The sequence below is a fragment of the Ambystoma mexicanum genome, chromosome 12, assembly GCF_040938575.1.
Source record: "Ambystoma mexicanum isolate Mex_15411 chromosome 12, UKY_AmexF1_1, whole genome shotgun sequence".
Classification (NCBI taxonomy): Eukaryota; Metazoa; Chordata; class Amphibia; order Caudata; family Ambystomatidae; genus Ambystoma; species Ambystoma mexicanum.
In genome coordinates, this window is record NC_090936.1 from 1,219,590,132 (window position 1) to 1,219,608,906 (window position 18,775).

Here is an 18,775-nt window from a genome sequence, read left to right on the forward strand (position 1 = left end):
ACTCCCTCCTTTTGACCCTCCTATCTTGGTCCTTTCCTTCCTCCTGTTTCAATGGTGAAGGATTTAAGGGTTAAAATCTCTTCCACTCCGTCTGCTGGGGATCAGATCAGTGATGTTTGTGAGAAAGGCTATTTTCAGCTTAAAATTCTGCGCAATGTTCTTCCGTTCATACCACCCTGATTAGGGCACCGGTGGTGGCCTCTCTTGCTCTTTCCTGTTTGGACTATTGCAATGCTCTTTTTGTGGTGCAACCGGACTACTTCCTCCGGCGACTTCAGGTTTTACAGAATTCGGCTGCTAGATTTGCCATGTCCAGTACCTAGACATGCTCACATTACTCTGGTTCTTCGCTGCCTGCATTGACTCCCTGTGGTCAAGCTAGTTCAATATGAATCTCTTTGCCTGGTTCACCGCACCTTTTAGTGTATAGGCGTGGAATATTTGCAGGCACATTTTCGTCCTTATATTCCTGCTCAGGCATTGCTCTCGGCCCAGGCTTGCTTGGTTCTGGTGCCGCATGTCCATTTTTCCTGCCTTGGCGGATGTGCTTCCTCCATAGCTGCTGCTAAACTCTGGAATTCTCTTCCCTTGGCACTTTGTAGTATAAAGTGCCACCTGTCTTTTAGGCAGTCTTTGAAGACTTCTTTGTTTTAATTCGGTGGTCTCCCTTGTTAGCCCTCTTCCAAATGCTGCTAGATTCACAATGCCTTTGGGCGAGTGCTGCACTCGATACGTTTTATAACGGAACATCACATATAGGTCATAGTGTGGGCGACTTTATGCAGAAGCAGCATTTTATCCTGAGTAGAAGATGAGGGTCGCCCTCCTTGGTCAGGTCCCCTGGTGCAGTTTTTCAAGAAGAGCTTGCCTTGGAGGATATCAATCTAGATGAGGAATCTCTGGAATGGGAATTGTGACGAATCGCAGTTATTAGTTCCTTCTCCCCCAGAGGGAGACTCCCCTTGTGAGACTCGGGAGGGGAGTTTGCTCTGCAAGACCCTCCCTCGGGTTGAGGCAAGTGGGACCTCACTGGGAGAGACCCCGCCCTGTTAGGGAGAATTCTCAAAAATGTGCTAATTCCATGCTCAAGTCAAGGGTACACGTGGGTGGGGGGCGGAGTCCACCCACTTTACTCAGAGGGTGGGCTCAGTCCCCCCCCCCCAGCTAAAATGATAAAAATGGAACGTCCTCTGTGAATTTATGAATTAAAGCCGGCCTCTGGGATCAAACCCGGGCACTTCACCACTGCACTTTATAACCTGATGACAAATAACAAACAACTAAAGGTGAAAAGTCCCATTTCGGTACTGCAAGTCGCAGGGAAAATATTGGTATTGGTTGTTGGAGTTGTAAACATGCACACCTTTTTAAAGTTTTCAAAAAGATTATTAGCACAAAATATCCTCTTTTGGTTTTGTGTGTGTTGATTTTATGAAAGGCAAATGCGACTCATCCTGTTCAATTTGGGTGGTTATGCAAAGCCAATTTAATGAAATGTGCATATTTCAGCATCATATGCTAATTTCTGACGACATCACATCCCATTGCGTTTGTTGATGAGTCCCCCCACTTTAATTTGTAGGACTTGGCCCCTAGCTAATTCCCTTAAACTTAGATACCCCCAGCAACTTTTCTGGATTTTGAGGACTTGATTTTTTTAACCTGGCGAGAGTGTGACCCTTTTTCCCACTCATGTATTTTTGTGTGAATTTTACCTCTGTTTCATTTTGGTTATGGAGTCCAACAAACTCCATAGCCGTCATCTTTTACAATTGTCACACAGCACCTTCAGTGCAGTGGCACAGGGAAGTCTTTTTGATTTCCCAAGGTTTAAATACCTTCTCTAGGATAAACTACTGGTTCCCAGAACAGTAGAGTGAAATTGACTCTACTTAGCATTGTACTTGCTAGACCCAGCACACCCTATCTTACAATAGAGTGCTGGAGGGGTTACTTAGTATCCCCTGTGTCTAAACGCTCATGTGATATTACAATGTTACCCTTTCCTCTCAGAATGGCTGGTGGCAGTGGTTTTGTAATTAACTACCATGATTCACCCTGACCGCGAACTATTCGCAGCTCCGGTAACGTTTAATTGCGGGAGCCATGTTTTTGAAAATGGCGCCTGAGCTTCCTTTGTTAAAATGGTCCCCGGTCTTCTTTTTTCGCCGTGTCTTTGTGGAAAGGTCCTTCTCGAGTTTTTCTCTGCTCGCCAAACCAGGTTTGGTCTCTTTGTTCATTCGCCTTTGGCGGGCTTCAGGAGTGAAACCCGCCTCTGGCTCCACAGTGTCTGGGGTAGGCAGGAAGTGAGGGAGGTGCCCGATACTCCCTGTGCTTAGTCTCCTAGGAGACCCAAATGCACTCTGTGATGATTGGTTGGCTGGCTGACTGTCCGGCAAAGGACAGCCACCCTGTTGGGTGAGTGGCAGCTAGGCTGGAATGAATGGGAGAGAATTGAATAAAAGGAGAATATCTTGGCTTGGAAGGCAGAGTCGACCACTGGACGAAGGAACCAAAGAAGAGCTTGAAGAGGATGGCTGCTGCAACTCCTGGACCATTGGTTTGCCCGGTGAAGCACTGCTGCAGGTCCGAATCGCCAAGAAACCTTGAGTGTAAGAGTTTATTTGTATACTTGTAACTGTGAATCTTTGTGTAACTCCACTACAGCTCACATTTCCCCTCTTGAGATAAGCCTGGCTGCTCAACACGCTACCCAAATCTGTGTGGTACAAGCTTATACCAAAGGTTGGGTTGCCTATACCTATAGTCATAGTTGTTAGTAGTGTTCCCACAGGGTACTGCATACAAACATTCCCTAACACCCCCCCCTTTAGGGACAAGGACTCCCGTTCCTGTGAGGAGCTCCCTGTGAGGAACTCCCAAGTCAGCTTCCATAGCTGCATATATGGGACTATCTTCTATGAAGAGTGGTGTGCCAACTTTGTTTGGCTGAAGACAATGCAAAAAGAAACATATGTGGAAGAGAAAGGGAAGATGTCTCTTTAGCCGGAGACGTGTATTTCACTGCAACAACTCAGAGCAGAAAGAGAGTGTTATGTGCGGGGGAAGCCCCCTGACATTATCATGCTGTGTGAAGGCCGCGTATACTGTGTCTTTCAAAGAGTAAGAGAAACACAGTAAGATATGCCGGAGGCCCGGCATGTGCAACCTCAAAGGAAGCGGTACGAAAAGGAACAGAAGAGAAGTACCTGGTAGTGGCGTGTCCATGCTTGCAGACTGGTGGGCAGGACGTCTGAGGGACAGTACCAAAACTACACAGACGGGAGGCCTGAACGGTATTCAATGCTAGTGTCTGTGGGAGGCAGGCAGCTGACAAGGTATTGGAAACGCCAACCTGGTCAACGAGAAGAGAGAGAAGCAGTACCCGAGTGTGAGCCAAGCCCTGCATCCCTTTCCTGCACAACGTAAAGACCAGGGGAATTGGGAATAGCGGGAGGCCGCGGGGGAATTATTATATGCATGAAGAAACTCGTCCCAGTCCTAAGGATGAGACCAACACTATAAAACTGAATGATTGGAACATTCGAAACCTGGGAAAGTCGATAACAAACTTCCCAGTCTGAGAAGACCGGTGTCACTTGAAGAGATAGCATCGCCGAAAGTAGCTTACAAGAGAAGTAACCCATATCTAAAAGAGGGATTTAACCCGCCCAGGTGGGGAGCCAACAGAGACATGGAAATTAAACCCTGGGAGGAAAGGAAACCACCCTATATCTGCAAATTAGGAGGCTGGAGAAAGTACAACCCAGAAACACATGAGGAGAAAGACGAGATAAAGCTTACCAGATAAAAGGGCTGACAGCCTCAGAGAGAGAACCCATGGCAAAGAAAGCCTACAAGGGAAGAAAGACAAGCACAAGTTAGGAAATCCTGAGCAAAGAGACTGGGAAGAACATATATATGATAACAAGAGTGTGAGGAACTACTGGAAGGAAAAGTACTTCAAAGCTAGGGCCACAGAAAGCACGAGAATCAAGAGTCCTTCTGAAGAACTACAAAAGTTATTAAGAAAGACTATCTAAGGAGATTATGCTAAGAAGTATAAGAGCCAAAAAGAAACCTGTACATAAAAATATTATCCCAGAAGAACAAAAGACTAGGGGAAGAGAAGACATTCTCTTGGCATATTTACTTTAGTTAAAATTAGTGGTAGCGTCGGATAGAGCAAGTTTGGATTGGAGAAATATTTACTTTGAACTTCCCGACATCTGATGAGCACCTATAGCTCCTTTAGATAGGCAAGGAATTCTCTTTAGCAATAGGGAGAGATAGGTGTTATTCTTGTAATGTACATTTAAGCAAGTACAGAATGTCCTCCACGTATCCAACTCCTTATTCCAACCTGCCACAGAATCCATAGAAAGAAAGTTACTGGTATATGATTTTTTCAGTATATCAGTGTGGTGTACTTGTCTACGGATAAGACTGTGAACTAATGTTCGGAATGGCCTTTAATCACCTTAACCCAAACAGGCCCACCACTTAAGAAGTGAGTAGACGGTTGTTCATAAAGTAAGCTTATTGGACATTTCTCTGGGGAGCAGTTGGATGGTGTTGCAGGACAAAACTAACCGAATTACCAACAAACCACATCAGTTCATATCGTTTATACAATTTTGCAACAGTTAAAACACATCCAGATACTTTATTGCAATCCACTGCCCAAACATGATTGGACAAAAACTTCTTCAAAGAAATCCCACCTTTTCCCAATTCCTACGTTTTAATTGGCCAGTTTTATCTTTAGTCATCTTCAAATCCTATTCACAACACGCCTCTTAATATGATTTGTCCGTAGTAGATCATGGCATCAGCACATGGTTAGACATTTGTATTGAAACACATAATTCATTACTAGCAATAACCGGCCAATGGCCTTTAACCTTAAGTGTGTTTGCACATGGCTGCTTGAATATTTTAGCAATACGAGGAAGGCTTGAATAAACAGGTTTTTCTTTGAACTACTTATTGCGATCTCATTTGCCACAGACTCGTGGCTCCTCTTAACATACTAATTTATGGAACCACCAGTTGAGCACTTACAGCGTGTAATTTCAACCTGTAAAAACAATTGACCGCCGGACACCCTGGCCTCATCTTTATTGCCAGCCTAAGTAGATGGGCAACCCCCTCTATGCCACTTCAATGCAATGAGCGATATTACATCTGTTCCCTTGCGGAACTGTTAAATCTTTGTCCTGTTTGCAAACTGACCTTTTTACTAGATGACTAATTCTTTCTTCAGTCAACCCCACCCCCATGCCCGGAAAAACCAGAATGTTGCTGCTACTCAAGATTCACTGTGGAGGTGCTAACCACGAAGGTTGTGAAGTTACCCATTCACCTGACTTCTGAAAACCTGGCAAAGTCAGTTTAAAAGTCAGTGTATTTTACAAAAGAGCCACAACTACCATGTTTTTGATTCATTTGTGGACTCCTGAATTCCCCATGTCTTTGTATTATTGTGAGTGTATGTTTTTTTTATTTGGTGGGTTTAACATTTTATATTTATGCACGCATGCAAGCTAATATGTATCAATTTCTAGACCAAGAGTAACACTAAAGTAATATCTCCCATACATAATTACCTATACTCGATGTATATTAAATTGCAACCTCGCGCCCAATTTGCTGCCCCACAGTCATCAATATGGTGTGTGCATCATAGACACTTTGTGATCATGGGAACCCTTCCTAACCACCCCATCTCTAATTAAACCTTTGTGACAGAGTTAGGAAAGATTTTTCTTTTAACAACTTTCCCTCCATAGTTCTATGGACCCCCAAACTTTTTGCTTTTGTTTCTGAATATTTCCTGACTTTTTACAGGGAAGTGAAACCTTCAGCTTCACGTCCCCTGCCTTTTTCTCAGTTATGGTGAAACTGATCAGTCCTTCAGACTATCAGTTCTGGGAAACTGTAACTTATATTTTATAACTTTTAACTTTGCACACAGCATCTTACACGTGCTTCTCACGATGTTGGGTGCTTTCCTCTAACCAGGCCAGGGTAAAAAAAAAAAAAGCATTCTGTTAATTTACCTGATCATGATCGCTTTTACGATTGCGACGATTGCACTCTCTCTATGCAGACTGTGCCTCTCCTTTCTCTGCCCAGCACTACGGTGTGTACAAGAAGTTCATGTGCCTGCTGTGGTCTAGAACTACCACTACACTTTGCCTAACAGCAAACCGTCCCAAACAGTTTTGCAGCGGCTAAGAGGAATAATTACACCTAATGCTTCTAAGTGCTATACACTGCCATCTATGACTTTTTATGCTATTTTAAGAACTATACACAGTATACTAAATATGCTGAAGAATTGCTGAACTTATCTCTTAGACAGCTCCGAGTTCCTCCTGTATTTCCAAATCTTCTGTGCATCTCTTTTCTTTTTCTTCCGTTTTCTCTATCGTTTCTGTAAACTGTGACCTTTCTTAGTCCAGGTCTTGGATAAAAGGCAGTTTAACATTATTTTGGCGATTCAATTCCACTTCACAGCTGGCTCTCCACCAATCAGTCTTGAGATGAGCCCCGCCGTCTTGGAATGGGGCTGACCCATTCTCTTAAGGAATTTAGTTGAGGAAGAAAGGAAAAGATGGCTGTTTGTTCCCAAGCCTTGCCCTTACAGTCATACCGATTAACAAGGGGGGGGGGGGGTCCTGGGAGTCCCTCTGCCAGACATTAGTCCTGGTTACGAGAGACTTACCCAGAGTCTTTAGCTCACTATCTTTCACAGAGAAGAAAAATCCCAAACATATCAGTATTTGTCCTGCCCTGGGGCAGTCCAGCACCGAAATGCTAGGCAATTCTCCTCTGAACAAGAGTACCAACAGAAACCCCAGACACGTGTTTCGGTCTGGTTGGACCTCATCAGTAGGGTGGATCTGTGCCTCTCTAAGAATAGTGAGCAAGGGGTCGACGTCTGGATTCCCCTAGTAACTTAGGGTGAGACCCAAAGTTACTTAAATATGCAAATTAACAAGGGGGGGTCCTGGGAGTCCCTCTGCCAGACATTAGTCCTAGTAACGAGAGACTTACCCAGAGTCTTTAGCTCACCATCTTTCACAGAGAAGAAATATCCCAAACATATCAGTCTTTGTCCTGCCCTTGGGCAGTCCAGCACCGAAATGCTAGGCAATTCTCCTCTGAACAGTCATACCTACACACGCTGCTCACTTCCCCTGAGCGCCATACCCCTCACTACTGTGTGAACCGCTCTCTTCTGAGGATACCTTCTCAGCCCAGACCTGACAGAGCACCAAGGGAAAGCAATGATAGCCAAGCTGTAGAAGCCTGACTGGAACCCTTTTGGTCATCTTTCAGCGAGCGCATCCAGAAACTAGTGCTGGTGTCAACTAACAGCAAAATAAGCCTGGTCGTCACATTTTAAATGTTAGGATATATAAGAGGAGATATTTTCCAAACCAGAGTGAGCCTCCATGATTGGGATTTGCAATCCTGAAAAGCGTGAAATTTCATTTTTTGAAGACATTCTTCTCTTTGGTTCTTTACTGCAGCTGCTGTGTCATCAGGATCAGAATGTACAGAAAGTTGCCCTGGATTGCGTAATGACGTACCGACATCAACACCTGATGCCATACAGGTAAACACAGAATCATTTCACCAAACACTTTTCCATTTTCTAGTATGTGTAACCCTTTCCTCGTCTGCTGTTCTCTTACTCTGTTCGAGGTATCAGCGGCCTCGTTTACCAGTACTGTTATTCGCCCAATGTCAAAGGTTGTATTTTATTTGGTTGATTGGAGGACATTTCTTCAAGAAATACTGTACATAGGATGCAGAGTTTGGCTGAGGCTGTCCCCTATGGTGCTTGCCTTCCAAAGGGAGAATGATAGTAGCAAGCTGCTTGGTGAGCTGTTAATGTATAGAAGCACATAAGGGGAACATTCTCTATGCAGTGTCTTTGTGGAACAATGCCTGTAACTCGCGTTGCCCTGAAATTGAGTGATAGTTTTGATATAATAGGGTAGCTGCTTGTCGTTTTTTCCAGGTTTACTGAAGTAACATTGTCTGGTGCTCTCTTTTAACCACAGGGAGAATTTGCAACGGTTATTAGAAGACAAAAGCTTCAAGGAAGAAATTGTCCATTTCAGCATTTCAGAGGAAAGTACAATAGTGAAAGACGAGCATCGGCCAGAACTTGTTCCAGTGCTTATGAGGTTTGCAGGAGGTTCTACCATTGATTATGAACTGTTTTTCTGTGATTGATAAGGCTTTGCCAGGCACACTTTTTGAAGGTGGGCTTGTAAGAAACTGGGGAAAGGACAGTGCAAAGCTGGAATTCAAGCTAATGTTTGATGGCTACAGCAGTATAATTGAAAAGGCGACATGTCCCACCACAATCATTGTTGTAATGTGTTGAGTGGTCTACTAACCAGAATTACCTCCACAGGCCTATAACACTGGGGTCTCTTTTCCCAATCCAGTGTTGCAGAAAAGTGTGCCGTAGTCAACCCATATCGGAGTGGCTTGGCACTCCAAAGTTCCGGTATCTGTACGAATACATCAAATTCATTTCCAACAAATTCATATCAATCGGAATGTATTCATTGAAATGCTTTTCCATCGAAAAGCATATTCATTGAATGAATTTCGATGGGTTTTGATGGATTTTAGTTAAGGGTTAGGGCAAGGGTTAGGATTAGGGTTAGAATTAGGGTTAGGGCAAGGGTTAGGGTTAGGGCTAGGGCTAGGGTAAGGGTTAGGGCAAGGGTTAAACAATAAATACCACAATTTAGAGGGAGCTGTCCAGTGCTGAAATACATTAAAGATTTCAGCACTGGACACGGGTTACATTTTGAAAATGGAGATTGGTGTGGGGGATTACAGGGGGAGGACCTCTGGGGGTTGAGGGGAGTTTGGAGGGGAGATCCCTCAAATTAAAAATAAATACTGCAAGTTACAGGGAACTGTCCAGTGTTAAAAATAGTTTTTTGCACTGGACAGCTCCCTGTAACGTTATGTTTCATTGAAGTTCCATGCAAAAAAATGCGAGTGTTTATGTAACGAAACCCTATTCGATGAAAGGGTTTCGATGCATTTACACTTTGCACTTTATGTATAGTAATTTGATGGATAAAATTCGATGCTGCTTACCTTCGATGGAAAATCTTCATTGGAAAGACCATAAAGCAAAGTTCCCACTTTTAACTTTCCTCGACATATATGGTAAAAGTCTGATGTATTAAAAGAATTGCAGTTTCTTGGGTATAATTAAGAAGACTGTGTCTGTTGTAACTTAGTGTTTTGTATGCCTCTGCCCTTACGTCATGCGGTCACCTTCATGGGCGCCTGTAGTAATTCTGAGCTTTTTTCATGGGCTCCCTTTTATTCGTGTTACACCTCACTAAACTTCAACACTCTCCTATCTTTCTAGGGAACTGAATGCCTTCTCTCTGTGTGCCTTATCAAACCCTGTAGGCTTCCCATGCGTCGCTCATGTGTTGTGTCCCCACTGATTTGCACAGCTAAACGCGCTAATCAGGTTAGGTAATTTTGTTGTCCTCAGTATCATGTTGACTTAGAGCGCAGAGGTCTGCAGCCCTAGAGAAGGGATGACTTGTGTAGAGTATGAACACTTTGGGGCCATAGCCTGCGAGTTCACTAATCCTCCTTGCATTCATATTTATGCTTTGGTGCATGCAAATATTAACACACAAGGAAATTCTACAAGTCAAGGGGGAGCACCAAGCATGAAGGCAAGGGGCTAACACTCTGTGTAGAATACTAAATTCTATCAAAGCAGGGTGGGACGGGAAAGAAAGCATATGGTCATGCTGCCAGTAGTAGATGATGGAACATGATTTCTGATGCTTGTTAATCTGCTTAGAATCACATGCTGTGCATATGGTCCGACATCCAGTGGTAACCACGGAGTATTGCATCTTGTCTTTCGGGGGACCGAAAGGAGACATCGGCATAGGCGTGTTTGAAACACTATCCCTATCGTGACGTGTGTAGTACCCAAAATCCCTCACGCGCCTAGGTCCCTCAGATTGTTTTTTTCCACCCAGATAACTGGTCACCCTATAGCAGAGCTCTTCATGAGACATTGTTTATCTTACCGAATTGTCGGTTTAATCCCCGTTAAGTCACTTCGTCTATCAAGAACATCTTCGACGAAGACTACGGGGGAACCGTCTACGGCTGTGGATTCCGGCACCTAAGATCTGGCGTTCGGACCGCCACGTGGTCGGGCCTTCTGGCCGGCCTACACAGTAGGGAGAGTGGGCTCGGGGTTTGCCATACTGCTATGATGTCTTTCCTCTTTTCCACTTCTTTCCTTTTTGGTCTGGTCACCCTTCCCTTCTGCTATGGAAAGGACTCCATTTAGATTCTGCCCTCTGTGAAGGGTCAGATATCCGTGGAAAGACGAGCACACTTTGTGTACGCTGGTCTCCCCCTAGAGCACTAAAGCGGTGTTCGGCGTATAAACTCCTAAATCTAATCCCTTAAGGAGCGCCGGTTGAAGCTGTGGGCCGCATACGGTATGTCACGCGTGGAGCCTCCCTCCCCTGCCGCGACACCAGCCGAGAGTGACGGGGGTACATCGGATGACCAAATGTCCAACGTGGATGTTGTAGACCTTGAGGCAGACGATTCTAGAGCCGCCACGCCCGTCCCCGACCCTTCCAGGCTCGACTCAGGTCTTGCTGACAGGTGACAGGGGCGTACAATCGCACCACACAAAACACACAACCCAAGCGCCCTCCTCGACGACGTCGGAGAAGGCGCAAGCGCCATCGGATCGATCTGATCCGAAGCCTTCCCCGCATCCGCAGCAGCGCATGACGACTGGGCTTAATAAACATAACAAAGGCGCTACTCCCCAAACTACACACACTGAAGTTTCTGAACAAGACACTTCGACGAGTATCAAGGTTTCCAAGGCCCGTGCAGGCCCGAAAACTACGAGTAGGCCTCTAACTAGGGCTCTACCCGGGAAGCCATCATCGGAGGCGTTGTCCACCGAAGATTCGGTAACTATCAGTAAGAGCATCAACAGGATTGCTACGGCGGTGGGCCTAGTACCGGTTTCGCCCACAGTTATGGGCCAATCCGCTGAAAGGTTTTACACGGTTTTGGAAGACGATCCTGAGGACTCTTACGAAGAGAGCCAGATGCCCCTCTCAAGCACCCTGAGGAGATCCTCTGAACGCCTTAGGGCGGAGGACCAGTTTCCTGCTCAGCTGTGTCCATTTGGGTCATCCAAGTGGACCACGGAGCAATTTGAGGGGTATATGGATCGGATGCAGCAGGTTTTCGGGGCTTCTGATCAACCTCCGCCGAAAAAAGCTCGGGTAGACCCTAACCCTCATACACAAGTTGCCCAGCACCTAGATGTTCAACACTATGCTGATTATCAAGAAGATGTCCAGAAGGACACGTATAGAGACATCTATACAGAAGAAGAGGAGACTTCTTTTCTGGACAATTATGGGGAAGATCAAGGCGCAACGGACAACTGGGAGGACACCCAGCAGGACGATCACAATTCTGATATCGTTTGCCTCGACTCTCACCCATCCACACTGGTTCGGCAGGCTCCCCCGGTGGATGATCAAATGGCTTTCAACAACACGTTGAAAAAAGCAGCGGAATTCTTTTAAATTGCCACGCTTGAGGCACTGCCTGAACAGGATTTCGCAGAAAACATTATTAATGACAAGCCTCCGGCTAGCCAGTCTATCCCTCTCTTGAGCTCTGTAACGAGACGGCTGGCCCCTTCTTTGCTCACACCCGCTCAGACGAGGGCTGTGAACCCAAGGGTCGAAAAACTCTTCCGGCCCTCCCCCACCAACCCGCTTTACATCAAAAGGCACGCAATCCCAGACTCGCTGGTGGTGACCAACACTCGCAAGAGAGCAGGGGTTCCCCTTGCCACGGGAGAGTCCCCCCGGACAAGGAGTCCAAAAGGTTGTATGCTTTAGGCAAACTGGTCACGTCAGCTGCTGCTTATACCGTCCGGATTGCCAATAACACAACGTTACTGGCAAGCTACGTCGACGCCCAATTGAACCTACTCCAGGAAGGCCTCCAGGAGGTTCCGGAACCAACCAGAGCCAAGCTTCTCGCCATTGTCTCGGAGGGTAAACTTGCCAATCAAAATGTTGTAAAGAATACCCTGGACTCCGCAGAGACAGCAGGCAGGTCTCTCGCACAGGGTACTCTCCTAAAGAGACATGCGTGGCTGCGCACGTCGGGTTTCAGGCCTGAGACCCAGGCATCCATCATCAATAAACCCATAGAAGAGGCCAGCCTCTTCGGGAAGGCGGTATACGATGCGTTGGAGACAGCCAAAAAGGAGCATGAGACTATTAAGTCGCTGCACCAGATTTCCCAAAAACCCTCTTCACAGAGGAGCAGCAATTCTCGGCGGTCCTTTCGAGGACAAGCCTGCACCGCTCTAAATAATTTCGGCACGGGCAACTTCAACGCAAGTCAACCGGCTGCAAGCCCCACTTACTACCCCCATAGGGGTCAGAAGCGCGGAAAGAATAGAGGCAGAGGCTCCAATTCCAGAGGTGCGTCAACCTCGGGTCAGAAATGACCACCAAGTTCAGGTCCCCTCCCATGTCTCCCCGGTCGGGGGGCGATTAACATCTTTCCTCAAGGCATGGGAGGGGATAACTTCAGACAAGTGGGTATTAAAGACGGTCGCCCACGGTTATTGCGTGGAATTCGCCCGACCCCCACAGTTCAGACAGCCGAAACATCGACGCCTTTCTCCGGAACATCTGCAGATCCTGGTCCAAGAGGTGGAGGCGCTGCTGGGAAAGGACACCATAGAAGCCGTCCCGATTCTTCAGGTAAACGAGGGTATTTATTCAATATACTTCCTTGTAAACGAGGGTATTTATTCAATAATACTTCCTTGTACCCAAAAAGGATCTCACCATGCGTCCTGTTCTAGACCTGCGCCCAGTGAACAAGTTCATAAAGCCCCAGAAGTTTTGCATGGTAACACTTCAAGAGGTGATCCCATTGCTAAAACAAGGGGGCTTCATGACAACATTAGATATGAAAGATGCATAAATTCCTAAGGTTCGTGATTCAGGACAAACACTACCAGTTCAAGGTACTACCCTTCGGCATAGCCTCAGCGCCACAGGTGTTTACCAAGGTCCTGGCAGTGGCAGCAGCACACCTGCGCAGACTTTCAGTTCCAGTTTACGCTTACCTCGACGATTGGCTCATCACGGGGGACTCGTTTGACGTTTGTTTTTCGAACACCCAAAAGACAGTAGACCTACTGTTCAGCCTGGGATTTTCGATCAACGAAAAGAAATCCAGCTTAGTCCCCAGCCAAGTAAAACAGTTCCTGGGGGCTCTAATTCACACAGAAGACGGTCTAGTCTTCCCTTCCAGCGAGTGGGTTCAGAACATGCTCTCTCAGGTTCCTCAGTATGTAGCAAGTCGGAAGGTGACGGTACGCAAAGCTATGCGTTTGCTAGGAATGATGGCGTCATGCATATACTTGGTCCCCCACGCGCGGCTGCGAATGCGTCCCATGCAAGAGTGGCTCAACAGCCAGTGGTGTCAGGCCAGCGGACAATGGGAAGATCTGTTAGTTGTCTCGCCAGCCCTCGTTCTCTCTCTGCAGTGGTGGTCGAGGGAGAACCTCTTGAAGGGGAAAACCTTCACCACCCCTGCAGTGGAAGCCACTCTCACGACAGACGCATCTCTCACAGGGTGGGGGGCTCACCTGCTTCAACAGACAGCGCAAGGAGTGTGGTCCCCTCAGGTAGCGTCCAACCATATAAACCTACTGGAGCTACTAGCGGTGTTCAAAGCATTGAAAGCCTTTCAGGAGCAACTGTAAGGGAAGACAGTGCTGGTCCTAACCAACAGCACAACAGCAATGTATTATCTGAACAAGCAAAGGGGCACTCACTCTCCAACGCTATCCAAGCTGTCCCAAAACATCTGGATATGGGCTCTCAAACATAAGATGTTCTTGATATCCCAACATGTTCCAGGGGAACTCAATCTTCTGGCAGACGTACTCAGCAGAGATTTTCCTCTGCCAGAAGAATACGGATGGCGTCTGCACGAAGACATTGCATCCAACGTCTTCGCAGAATGGGGGTTTCCAGAGATCGACCTGTTCGCTACTCAGGAGATTGCCCAATGACCAGATTACGCCTCCAGGTACCCCCAGAACCGATCCAAGGGGGAACGGTCTCTGGATAACTTGGTCGGGGAAATTTGTTTACGCTTCCCCAAACTCCCCTTCTGAACAAGATAGTGCACAAGATGCACCAGGAACCAGTCACCATGATTCTGGTGGCTCCCATGTGGGCCCGCCAACCCTGGTTCGCGCACCTGATGGAAATGTCCCTCTCCCCACCAATCAAGCTGCCTTGCCCGTACAACATGTTGTCTCAGGACAGGGGGGAGACTCTGCACCCATGCCCACAAACTCTGAACTTAGCAGCCTGGCTCCTGAAGTCAGAGTTTGGACATCTGCAACTCCCTCAAAGATGCATGGACATACTGAGGGGAGGCAAGAAAGCCTAACACGTTATTGCTATGCCAGCAAATGGAAACGTTTTGTCATTTGGTGCAGTTCCAAGGGCGTCAATCCCACCGATTGCTCGCCTTCACACATTGCGTTATATCTAACCCATCTGTTGGACTCTGGGTTAGTCTTCAATTCCTTAAAGGTTCACCTAGCGGCGTTGTCAGCCTACACCACGTCACAGCAGAAGGTGTTGTGGTGGAAAATACCTGTGATTAAAGCCTTTATGGAAGGGGTTAAAAGAATGCATCCCCCCATCACTCACCCAGCCCCTGGGTGGGATCTAAATGTGGTTTTAACTAGGCTCATGGGACCCCCTTTTGAGCCTATGCATAAAGCTAGTCTGAAAGACCTGACTTACAAGACAGCCTTTCTAATAGCCATCACTTCTATCAGAAGAGTTAGCAAACTACAGGCCCTCTCGGTCTTGGACCCCTTTGTTACAGTCCACAAAGATAAAGTAGTTCTGCGCACTCATCCCAGATTTGCGCCGAAATTTATTTCAAAGTTCCATGTGAACCAGTCAATCGAACTACCCACGTTCTTCCAGAGACCTACTAACATGGCCGAAAGAAGCCTTCACACACTAGATGTGCACAGGGCAGTCATGTTCTACATGGATAGAACTAAACCACTGAGGAAAACTAAACAATTCTTTGTTTCAGTGGCAGCTGGTAGAGAAGGGGACCCAGTCTCTAAATCAGCAATATCAAGGTGGATTGTCCAATGCATCGCCCTATGTTACACTCTTGCTAGGAGAGAACTGCCCTTCAAGCCTAGAGCACATTCTACTCGAGGCACTTGGGCATCCATAGCATTCATTGCAAATGTTCCCCTCGAGTCAATTTGCAAAGCGGCAACCTGGAGTTCAGTACACACCTTTACAAATCACTATTGCCTAGACACTCATTCTAGGTCTGATTCTCAGGTGGGACAAGCAGTACTAAGACATCTTTTTTCTACTGTTCCTTCTCATAACTCACCTCCAACTCCGGGTACTGCTCGCTAGTCTATGCACAGCATGTGATTCTAAGCAGATTAACAAGCATCAGAAGACATGTATTACTTACAATCATCAGAAATGCTTTTACGGTATCTGCTTGGATTCACATGCGCCCTCCCTGCCTCCCCGCTCGGGGTGGAAGGAACATAGACTTCTTACTACTTTCTCTCTTCATGTACTCACTCACTATAGCCTTGGGCTCCCTCATGGCAGAAAAAATACAATCAGAGGGACCTCGGCGCGTGAGGGATCTTGGGTACTACACACGTCACGATAGGGATAGTGTTTCAGACACGCCTATGCCGACGTCCCCTTTCGGTCCCCCGAAAGACGAGATGCAATACTCTGTGGTTACCACTGGATGTCGGACCATATGCACAGCATGTGAATCTAAGCAGATAAAATTATCAGAAATGCTTTTACAGTAAGTAATGCATGTCATCTCAGATATGGGTCCTTTGCTGTACGGATGCCCAGTGTCCGTGTGCAGGAGAAGATGCAGCGGCAGCCAGAAATGCACAACCTCACATATATCCTTCATTCAGTGGATGTTGGTGTCCCATGAGTTGTGCTCTGTCATCTGCGCACACACCATTAACTGGTCAAGAGATTCATGATTCGTTTCAGGCCTCTCGGTTTCTGGAGTATTCCGCTACGTTCTACGGTTACGTCAAGGTGAGTTCTTCGGAAAGGACTGCAAGTTGCAAATCTACTCCTTGGGTTTCTGCAAGTCCCTTTCTGCTGCGATTCACCCTTGACTTACATTGACTAGAATCCTGCTTCCATTCCTTTCTTCCTGTGGCCTCTGAGTCTTGGATGTGCATTTCCCCCATAACTGGTTAATCCTATGGGGGGGCCTTCTACCAGCTCTTCATACTATTGCAGTGTGACTTTAAAGGGTACTTACCTGTACAGGTCCCTGAAGGTTTAGATCAAGAGGATGGAATTTCAACTGCTCCTGCTGATTTATTCTGCATCTCTACATCATTGTATTACACTCCTGTCTACTGAAATCTGCTAAAATACTGTTTCACTACTTGTTACGTTTCTATTTAATTGCCCAGAGTGTAATAACCTATCAGCTCAGCCCCTCTTTGCTTTTCACATCCCCCGCCTCTCCTCTCTTCTTGGTGTCGGAGACGAAGAACTACTGTACATCAGTCGCTTGTTGTCTTCACATTATTTAAAAAGTTTTCTCTTAAAATCTGGGCCTCTTCCTCCCTAACTAGTGTTAATCTTCCTCTCTTTTAACACTCAGCTTGCCTTTTTTTTTTACACTTTAACTTCTATGCCCTAAGATCTAAGAGATAATAACCATTTCCTGTTTCATTTCTGTTAATTCTAATATTCTCCCTCAAACCATTAGTTTATGCTCCTTGGCATCATGTGTGGCCATCCCTATTAGTCATCAGCACATCCCCAGGATAACAAGAAACCCTTTTTTAATGCAATCATTTTATTTTCCCCTTTTTTCACCAAACAATTAAATTTCCAATCTTTTCCATCTCCGCTTTCTCTAATATTAATAACCGACAGGGCAGTTGCTGAACGTCTATTAAATCTCTTGCTTTTCGGCAAAGTGGCTGATATTTACTTTTGTTAGGAAAAAGATACAGTTGTAACATAATGTATGAATGCTTTGAATTGCCATTCTACCATGTGTGAAGCTGTGACTTGCCTCTGAAGTGTATCAGGTGTTTCTCATAGCATGATGCGGCAAGTGTAAAGGCAAAACCAAAAGTGGTGTATGTGGCCTTGCAGTTGGAGCTGGTCTGTTCCTATCGGTGGTCGTGGATTGACTGATTCACGTGTCGGCTTGGCCCCTTCAGCGATGGCACAGATTGGCCGAAAGCTTATATGGAGGTTGGCCAGAGTGATGCAGTTGGCTGTGATTGTTCTAAACATTGTATACACTTTACAGTTTTCAGGCAGTGAAAGAACATAATGCATAAAATAGAGTGGTGTGGAATTACCTTTTTCTCCAGCATGGGGTCTGGCATGGATTCACATGCTCATGAATATTCCCCGTCGTCAGGCTGGGAATCCTCGGTAAAGAAAAAACCAGTATCAGTTTCGTTTCTGATCTGTCTTTCGTAGTAATAACCAATCACTGGTCTCTGCGTCATACTGACCACAGCCAATGACTGCCCTCTACCTAAGCACCGCCTCTGGCAGCCATCTTCAGATTTTTACCGCACGTTCATGTGTTGGGATCCTCGTGCTATTGCTCTCGAGCGTTAGTGCTTTTTTTCGCGCTTTTTTCACAAAAAAACTTCGATTCTTTCGGTCAAAAGAGCCTCAAGCTCCACCGATCCTACATCCGATCAACGGGGACCCGTGTCGGATTCATCTGTGCCCCTCAAGGGTGAAGATTTCGTCGAGCTACGCTTCGGAGGACTCCAGAAGCTTCTCAGGCCCTGTCTCGGAGATGGCCCAGGAGAAGGGAAGCTCGACGCCCGGAAAGCTGTTCAGGGTCTGCCCTGGATGCCAGCTGCAGAACGTCTTCAAGGAGGACGAACACTCTTTCTGCCTTTACTGCCTTCATGAGGACAAGACGCACGTGGAGAAGGACTGTGCGTTTTGCGGCAACATGTCGGAACGGACCATGAAGGACCGCCATCAACGTCTCGCCAACTGGCTGGAGGGTAAGAGCCCGTCTGGCGAGAAGAAGAAGAAATCCGAGCGGTCTTCTAAGACCTTTGAGGGCGCCCCGGCGACGGGGGCCCAACATAAGGCCAAGCACCGCGAGTCCGCTGGCACCGGGAGCGCCGAACGGTCGGGCTCTGCGGGCGCCAGGCAGGGCGCACCCTCCCCGGCACCATCAACCACGAGCCAACGCTCTGGGTCGGGTAAGAGGAAGGCCGAGCACCCGGCGAAGCTCCTGGAGAGGCCCCGGTCGAGCTCTAAGGCAGAGGAGGAGCGTGGCAGTGCCCCCTCCCTCAAGGATAAGGCGGTGAGCGCACCTAAGGTGGTGAAGGCCTTGATCCATCCGGCCAAGCCCTCTATCGAAACGGTCGCGGCGGCCCTGGCTCAGCCTGTGGTGGCTGCACCAGTGGTGGCGACCTCAGGGCCCAGAATCTCCCTGCCTCCTCGGAGGGAGTCTTCCTTTGTGCCCATCGATAGGACCCCCGTGAAACCCTCCGTGGGGAAGAAGAAGGGGGGGCAGGGCGTCGTCGTAGAGTCGGCCTCAACCTCAGAAGAGGAAC

General features: G+C 47.0%; 1 protein-coding gene across 1 annotated transcript in view; it reads left to right on the forward strand.

Moving 5' to 3' along the window:
- UTP20 (UTP20 small subunit processome component) overlaps positions 1–18,775 on the forward strand; it is a 1,390,303-nt gene that overhangs the window by 533,186 nt on the left and 838,342 nt on the right. The window contains exons 24-25 of the mRNA XM_069629877.1: positions 7,542–7,627; positions 8,079–8,204. Coding sequence (XP_069485978.1) covers positions 7,542–7,627; positions 8,079–8,204 — 212 coding nt within the window. The remainder of the gene's footprint in view (positions 1–7,541; positions 7,628–8,078; positions 8,205–18,775) is intronic.